Source organism: the organism of the source record quoted next, unplaced genomic scaffold, assembly GCF_019419815.1.
Source record: "Pyrus x bretschneideri cultivar Hongxiangsu unplaced genomic scaffold, Pyrus_bretschneideri_v1 Contig2, whole genome shotgun sequence".
Classification (NCBI taxonomy): domain Eukaryota; kingdom Viridiplantae; phylum Streptophyta; class Magnoliopsida; order Rosales; family Rosaceae; genus Pyrus; species Pyrus x bretschneideri.
The window spans coordinates 1,867,342-1,875,010 of NW_025999501.1; the positions used below are offsets into that span (position 1 = coordinate 1,867,342).

At 37.6% G+C, this 7,669-nt stretch overlaps 1 protein-coding gene and 1 long non-coding RNA gene across 3 annotated transcripts; one reads left to right on the forward strand and one right to left on the reverse strand.

Moving 5' to 3' along the window:
- The first annotated feature begins 103 nt into the window (after nucleotides 1-103).
- LOC125476700 lies at nucleotides 104-3,459 on the forward strand. Its single transcript, XR_007257996.1, has 3 exons — nucleotides 104-976; nucleotides 2,542-2,727; nucleotides 3,237-3,459. It is a non-coding gene; the product is annotated as an uncharacterized LOC125476700 (long non-coding RNA).
- Nucleotides 3,460-3,875: 416 nt separating this feature from the next.
- Nucleotides 3,876-7,458, reverse strand: LOC103964019 (4-hydroxybenzoate polyprenyltransferase, mitochondrial-like). 2 transcript variants are annotated; one of them, XM_048583076.1, is made up of 9 exons: nucleotides 7,205-7,458; nucleotides 6,273-6,832; nucleotides 5,869-6,004; nucleotides 5,651-5,772; nucleotides 5,453-5,522; nucleotides 5,196-5,345; nucleotides 4,896-5,053; nucleotides 4,687-4,783; nucleotides 3,876-4,419 (listed from the first exon to the last, which is right to left on the reverse strand). In XM_048583076.1, exons 2-8 carry the CDS (start codon nucleotides 6,671-6,673, stop codon nucleotides 4,717-4,719), a joined length of 1,104 nt encoding a protein of 367 aa, XP_048439033.1. In that variant the 5' UTR covers nucleotides 6,674-6,832; nucleotides 7,205-7,458; the 3' UTR covers nucleotides 3,876-4,419; nucleotides 4,687-4,716. The 2 variants fall into 2 exon arrangements, with proteins under 2 accessions (XP_048439033.1, XP_009375171.2); XM_009376896.3 differs by having other exon boundaries at nucleotides 4,918-5,053; nucleotides 7,205-7,456.
- Between the last annotated feature and the right edge of the window lie 211 nt (nucleotides 7,459-7,669).

The following is a 7,669-nucleotide window of genomic DNA, read 5'->3' on the forward strand; positions in this document are numbered from 1 at the left end:
CTGTAAATCAAATTTTATCTTATACTAATTATATTCACTCGCTGTGCCACAAGCTAGGTATATAGAATAACACTGCATGGTTTAGAGACTAAGCCTAGGGATTCCATTGGTTATAGAAACTTTTTTTGTGAAACTTTGTTGCCAATTAGGGAGCGTAATCCTTTGGTTATAAAAGAAAGTTTTAGAAGGCTTTGGAACTTGGAAGAGTTTTTCTATTTGTTTGCTTTTGGAATGGATACGGGGATTATTTTTCTTTGCAATTGAGGTTGTTGATATGATTGATTTATATAATCTTGTATATGTACAATTACCTTTCAAATTTCCTAATTTTCTTATTATTAGTCTACCAATGCAAGCCTTTTTTCTTTTTAAATTCCATATTACTAAAGATCAAGTTTTATAAAATAATAAAATAAAAAAACTGAAACCGAATGAACAAAGCCAAACCTAAAAAAAACTGAACTAAAAAAAAAAAAAAAAAAACCAAAAGAAAATTCAACTGAACTGACCGAATGAAACCGAACCCACTCATAATGAGATTTGACGAAGTAATATGGGTCATATGAGTAATGTCCAAGCTACGTAGGCGCAAAAAAGTGCGACCGTACCTCTGGAAGTCAGAAATCTTCATTGAGATTGAGGAACCATCACCATGGATCTTTGAAACGACATCGTTTTGGACTTGGAATATAAAAAATAATAATTGGAACGACATCGTTTTGATTTTAAAAAATATACATAACACAAATAACAGGAGACCACTGATCCCCATTATACACACACGAGAGGAACCGAGCACCAGCACCAAAATCCAGCCTCCAAACATACTCAAGACAAAAAGGTAAGAAGCTTTTTCTGCCATTGGCCATTGGAAGCAGCAGCCAGGTGACCGCCACCAGTCACACGTCATTGCTCTCCACACTCGACGCGGTCGTTAGCCATCGGCCCACCACCATCGGCCACCGTCAATGTTGAGGTAAAACCCTAATTATTCAAATTTTAGTTATTTAAATCCTAATATGAAACTTTGTTTAATTGATATAATATAGTTAATGGTTATTGATTAATAATTTTTGTTTAATATATGATTGTTGATCAATTGAATTGTTGTTTAACTAGACATTAGTTATTGTAGAGCACTTAAGGGAGTCTAATTCCCTTTTTATTTTCCTCCTTCGTACATTTGGTGTGGTCTTCCTTCAAATATTCTTGGTAGTTCACAACAAATTTGATCACTGAGTTGAATGAAATATTGGCTAATCTTCCTGCAAATCCTTGTTGATTGCATTTAGTGAACTCACTCTCTATTGAGCACCTATATACTTGCTTTGATGTCTTTCAGACTAATGACTCAAGACCAGACACTCTCTAAAGAAAGAAGACATTGTATATACTGATCTTATCAGATTGTCAATACTGAATTGACAATCCTATAATCAGAATGTTTAGAATATGTGCATGGTTTCATGAATCTAACTTCCTCATACATTCCCTTATTTAGATATTCCTTGGACTTGTTATTTAAGCATATAACATTTAATGAGATGACTTTAAACAATAATATTCCTTAGATTAAACTAAATTAGTTTAATATGTGAAATATCTATAAAGTATAATCTCATGATTGACTTTTAAGGTATATTTCTAACACCATATCATGCTCATACTCTTAATCACACAACGGGTCACAACTTGGTCTCCTTTTATACATTCCCCTTCATTCTTCCTGTCTTCTTTGTTCTCCTTTCTCTCCTGTCTTTGCCTACGCCACTGCTTTCACTATACCAAACTCTGTACCACCTAAGCCCAAGGCTCCATCGTAGATACATATACTCTCACGTGTGCTTGTGAGCATGCTAATCATCTTCTACGTACGCATTCAAAGAATCAAATAAAATCGAAAAACAAAGCACGACAGTGTAAGCAAGAGAAGACATTAGAAAAATTAAGATATATAAACATTTAAACCATGTTCAATTGTTAAAGCCACCATGCAATCTCCCAAAAGAGTAAATCAATCTAACTTCGATCCCTCCAGTACTGCCTAATACTTGTTCGAACACCTTCGACATATTCCAAGACTTAACTAGACTCCATACACAAGAAATGACAAAAAATTCATATATAAAAGAGAAAAATACTATAACCTTGGAGGTAGCTATTTTAACATCCTCAAGAGTTTAAAACCAAGAAGTTAAGTCGCTTATCCATTAAAAAGGTGAAAGTAATTGTGAAAAATCACCAACCTTATCAATCCGCAGAGAAAAGTCTTTCCAATAAGTAAGAAGAAAAAATTTGCAGTGCCTTCGAGCACATTCTTTCTTGTGTCACTTTCTTGACTTCCAAGATTTCTCTTCATTCTGCAATAAATATTGAAAGATTGTTTGTAATCATGAATTATTGATCTTGTTCCCCAAGCAGAGCATGCGCATCAAAATTTCTCCCATCTTCCTTAGCCTTTTTCTTGAGAAGTATTCCCTTAATCAACACCTTTTACTGGTGTTCGACTATCCTCACCTACATTCCTTCTGTCACCTTCAGAACTGTAGGCACATAACTGGCTACTCTTCAAACATGGATTTGACCTTACATGCAAATCAGTGCGGCTATAACCAGGAGCAACACTATGAATCTATGAGACGGCTTCTAATAATACTACCATGAGCGCCTTGGCTTCCCGAGACTGTTTTATAACCCAAAGATTGAGAAGAACAATGAACAGTGTAGGTAGGCCTTGCTGAAATTTGGACATTTGAAGCACCCATCTCTGATTTTTTAACTTTATTCTTCTTGCATGCATCATCACTTGTGATTTTCCAAATTTTACTGTGCTGCAAAGTATGCTCCGATCAGTTTACAGCAGTAATTATAAACTTGTGAGTGAATCAAATATAAAATGTGCAATATAAGAACCATTTATTGCATGACGTTTCTAGGTATTCAAACATTGCTGCATTGCATGCTATAAAGTATTCTTTCTAAAATTGTTTTCCTGGGAAAGCAAGATTAAATCAAGCCTGAGAATATAATATTGACATATAAATAATAATCAATGTTTTAATAAATTAATTTATTTTTCTATTTACTTCCCAAAACCTTAAAAACAGGAGTAACAGGGGAGATCACACTGCCATGGAAGGGTATATTTTGCTGGGTTTAGGTATTAGGTTTGTCGGGCTTAGGGGTTGTGGGTATTAACAATTGTTATTGCTGATATGTTGTTCATGTGATTGCAGATACTCTTAAGGAGAAGGAGCAGTGGACCGAAAAAACTGCTGCCTCAAAGAATTTGGAGGGTAATTTCCTATTCGCTTGCAAATATTGTACTTGACAAGGCATGTAATGCTAATGATATGTTTTAGGGTACTTTAACGAAAAACTCCTTGTACTGTTCACTTTAACGAAAAACCGTATTTTCACACTAAAAGTCAATCCTGATACTATTCATTTTACCCTTTATTTTAAATTTATCGTTAAAACTCAGTTTTCAAACCTTTTTTATTAGTTTTTCTTATATTTTACTGCAAGGCAGGAAGTTGAGCAAATCGGCACTCTAGTTTCTCTGTAGCTTTTAAAACCTAATTATACTCAGTTGACATGTTGAATCCTCCTCGATTTTGGACGTCTCCTTGAAAGTATGATCCACTAGAAAGACCTTAGAGGTCTTCAAGGACATTGCATCCTGTTTATCCACAACGATCACCTGTTGCGCCTCGTGCGTGAGAGCGACTGAAGCAGCAAACTGGGACACCATATCTTCAAAGTTCAATTCTATTTAGTTTCACATACAAAATTTAGAGTACAATTTATGTGATCCGCCGCTGCGGCTGCCAGAACAGATCTCCACAGATGAACTCATACAGGAAACAAAAAAGTATCCACAAAGAAATAACCTCTCATATGACTCCCTTGATCGATGTTTAACTCGAAATAGTGACCTTACAATTATATCCTCATGTACCAAAAAGAATGATGTTACAACAAAATTGCCACTTAGGAAATGGATATTTCTACGTTAGTTGCAAATGCATCGACTGCCAAAATCGTCCTGCCCTTAGAATTGAACAAACCCCAAGAACAGGGTCTGGTGTATAGTTATGCAACCACAATAGCAAATATCTTGCAGTGGGAGACCTCTAGTGTAGACGCGACATGCATAATAGCCTCCACTTATTCAATCCGGGAGCTTTCTTGCAAATTTAACAAGCAGGTCACCATAAATCATTTAAACTTCGAACGTATCAGTATGCAATTCTGTTGCTGTCAGAAGGTGAAGACATGCATTTGTAAAAGAGACCCATATGAATTAATTGTAGTTCCCCGAGGTTGCATCCAAGCATTCTTTAACCCTATGATGAAAGTCTTCCAAACAGGATTCCACTGAAAATAATAGCACCAAACCATTTGTTCGACACAAATCTGAAACCAAGACAAGGGCAAGCTCAGCAATCAATTATGTTCAAAGTAAAACGAAGTAAAAAGTTCTTACACCTAAACGATGTTTTTCTTTTCATAGACCGACTAACACACACTACACTATTCAAAAACCAATTCCAACCTCCACCTTTCCTTTTTTGTTCATCTTTGATTGGACAAACATGCAAGAAGCCAAAAATAATATTGATGCAATACACATATTTAACCTATATGAATACTTGAAAGCAAAATCATGACTGTAATACGCACTTTCTATTGCAATCAGCCCGGGATGAAAGGTCAGCTGTCCATATCTGCCAAGCTAATTGTCCAGAAGCGGCCGACAAAAATGCATAATAAGGCCAACCTGCTCCAAAGTTTAATGATTTGGGTGTGAGGATGTGGCAGAAACAAAAAGAAAATTTAGATTGAAGTTCCAACAATGATAAAGGGTAAAAAAAAAACGAACAGAGATACACATTAAGGAAGAAAGAAGAAAACCAATTTCAGCATTATATCCACTGAGGGCAAGACTACTCATGCACAAAATTCCAAAGCCAGTAATCCACTCCTTAGTTGAATCGCCAAATCTCAAAGCCGTAGACTTAACACCTACTTTCAAATCATCTTCCTTGTCCTGCAAGCATGGTCAGAAACATCTTTGGTTGGATTACATTTGAAAAGTTCTCTTAATCCTCCATAATCCATTTCATCACAATCAAACATTGGAAACCACAGCTTCTGACCGCATGAGCAATATAGTGACTAGTTTGTTGTACCTGATGTGCATATATCGTATCATACACAAGTGTCCAGCATACTCCAGAAAAGTACAATGGGAGCACTACAGCTGGATCAATGCTTCCTTTAACTGCAGCCCATCCTAACAAAGCTCCCCAATTGAAGGTTAACCCTAGATAGGCTTGAGGCTGCACCAAGCATGAAAGCATTACCAAATTATCAGTCCACTGTTATGAAACAGCACGTCTAAGTTAAAGAATAAAGCTTCAGGATAAGAAACAAAAGCTTTAATTACCCAGAATGTGAACCTCTTCATGAGAGGATAGGAGAAAACTAGAAACAAAGATGAAGCCCCTAAAACACGGCTGAAAATTCCAACAAATTAAATAAGTTTCATATGCTTGCAGATAATATTGGTTTAATCCGATTTATACACTAAAAGAGAACAATTAAAAAATCCATGGGTTTAAGGGCAGATACAAAAGATACCAACCTATAATTATTCAGTTGGAGGAGAATCCCAAGACCCAAAAGCAATTGAAATCCAAGAAAGCAAAGCCCCTGAAAGGGTGTCAAAACACCACTTGCAACTGGCCTCAACTTTGTGCGTGCGACCTGAAACAATAATGCATACTCATCATCACATGATCAAAAACCAAACCAAAACGAGCATGAAAGTCCAACTGAAAATGCAATGGCTGTGGACGTTACCATGGTATCAATATCCCGGTCAAGGAGATCGTTTATGGTGCATCCAGCACCCCTCAAAAGCAGAGCGCCACATCCGAATAGTGTCATCATCTTAAAATCAGGAAGGTGGCCTGGGCTTGCTGCCAATGTTATTGACCTGCACCAACAAGCATATGTATTTCAGACAACTTCAACTAAACAAATAAATATACTGTTGCCAATGTTACACAACACTTGTTTTTACTTCAACAAGTAAATGTGCGCCCCTCTATGCACCAGAGTTCTATTAGATTAGTTTAATCGAATATCGCTTATACAGAAAAACAAAACAAGTAAATTCAGCTTAACCAAATTGTTATCAGTGAATTTTACAAAACAATGAACTGGAGAAACCAAGTTCAAAAATTGAAGTAAAAATCACTTACCACATACAAGGCCAAGCGAGCAACCAGGTGCCAATGGGCCGGTCGAGGCGAGCGAGCTTAGCATAAGGCCGAGCTTGCCTCGGCAAATACAAGTCGATCCAAGATGCCTCAGCCTTCGTGCCATGGCCGCCCTGATTTCCGTCGTTCTTCTCACCGGTTGACGAAGGCGAGCTGGAGAGGTGCGCTAAGAGTCTGAGATCAAATTCAACGGAGCCTGGAGTCCAACGGTGCCTTTGATTGAATGGGCCCAACGGGCTTGCGTTCTGATAAGGGTTAGGGTTAGGATTGGCGGTGGTGGTAGTTGGGTGATAAGAAGAGACTGCGAATAGGGTGCGGGAGAGGGGCACTGCAGGTTTCAGAAACCTACGTGAAGAGCGAGAGGCCAGCCAAAACGAAGCCATTTTCGTTATTCATTCAAATGCATCTCTCAGATGGGGAGGTAAGATACACTTCGGTACCGAACATGGTTTCCGTTTTTTTTTTTTTTTTTTTGGTTTTTCTGGGTTTTGTTTCCTGCTGCTGTGTTATGACTTATGAGGCAGCTCTCTGTATGCTCTGCACTGTGGATGTGGAAATGCACAGAGAGCAATGGCATTCAAGAACCAAAATCAAATGTCTCCAATTCTCCAACCAACATAACAAAATGTCAAAAAATCAAAATGCTTTAAGGGATTAGTACAACCCAAAGTTCTAGGTATTAGCAACATAATTAAAAATGCCTTATCTAATATCATTGAGGCAATAAGTTGGAAGAGATGAATAAAAACCAGGAGGAAAAAGTACAAGAGAGGAAGGATACCCAAAACCCATCACAAATCATACTCAAAATTAGTGTTATTGCAAACCCTAAATTCAAAAGATTTCTCTAGTTTTCCATATTTTCTCATTAAACAAACAAACAAATTCGTATAAAATCAGAAAAGTAAAATCACCAGCAGCAGCGTGCTCCGTGGCTCCTATGACGGCTTTCCTCCACCCGCAACGGCGTCAACGTTGCTTTCGGCGGCGATGAAAGGCGGACACGGGGTGAAGTGTCGGGTCTGAGAGGATCGGCTGTTCCTAATTCGCAGGAGATATCGCCGACGAAAGAGTTTGAGAGAGAGGCTGAGAGAAGAGACAACAGAGAGAGGCTGCGTGAGGAGAGTCAGCAGACCGAGAGAAGAATAGAGTTATGGTGTGGACAGGTCCAGGGAACTTTGTATAAGCTCTCCAACAACTTATAGAATGCATCCTCTTTGTAAGGATCCTCTCCGGATCCTCTTTGTAAGGATTCTAAAGATTCTCAAATTATGTCCATTCATCGTACGTAAATTATTTTAAATATTTTTATTTCAAATTAAATATAAACAGCATCTGATGAAAACTGACCATACGATGCACGATGAACAAACATGAGA

Bases quoted from the DNA above. Each gene is read 5' to 3' on its own strand.
- LOC103964019 (XM_009376896.3), bottom strand. From the start codon at position 6,673: ATGGCTTCGTTTTGGCTGGCCTCTCGCTCTTCACGTAGGTTTCTGAAA. The intron at 5,346-5,452 runs GTAATTAAAGCT...TGCTTGGTGCAG, and splicing joins TGAAGAGGTTCACATTCTGG to CCTCAAGCCTATCTAGGGTT. The intron at 4,784-4,917 runs GTTTTCTTCTTT...ACTTTGGAGCAG, and splicing joins TGGATATAATGCTGAAATTG to GTTGGCCTTATTATGCATTT.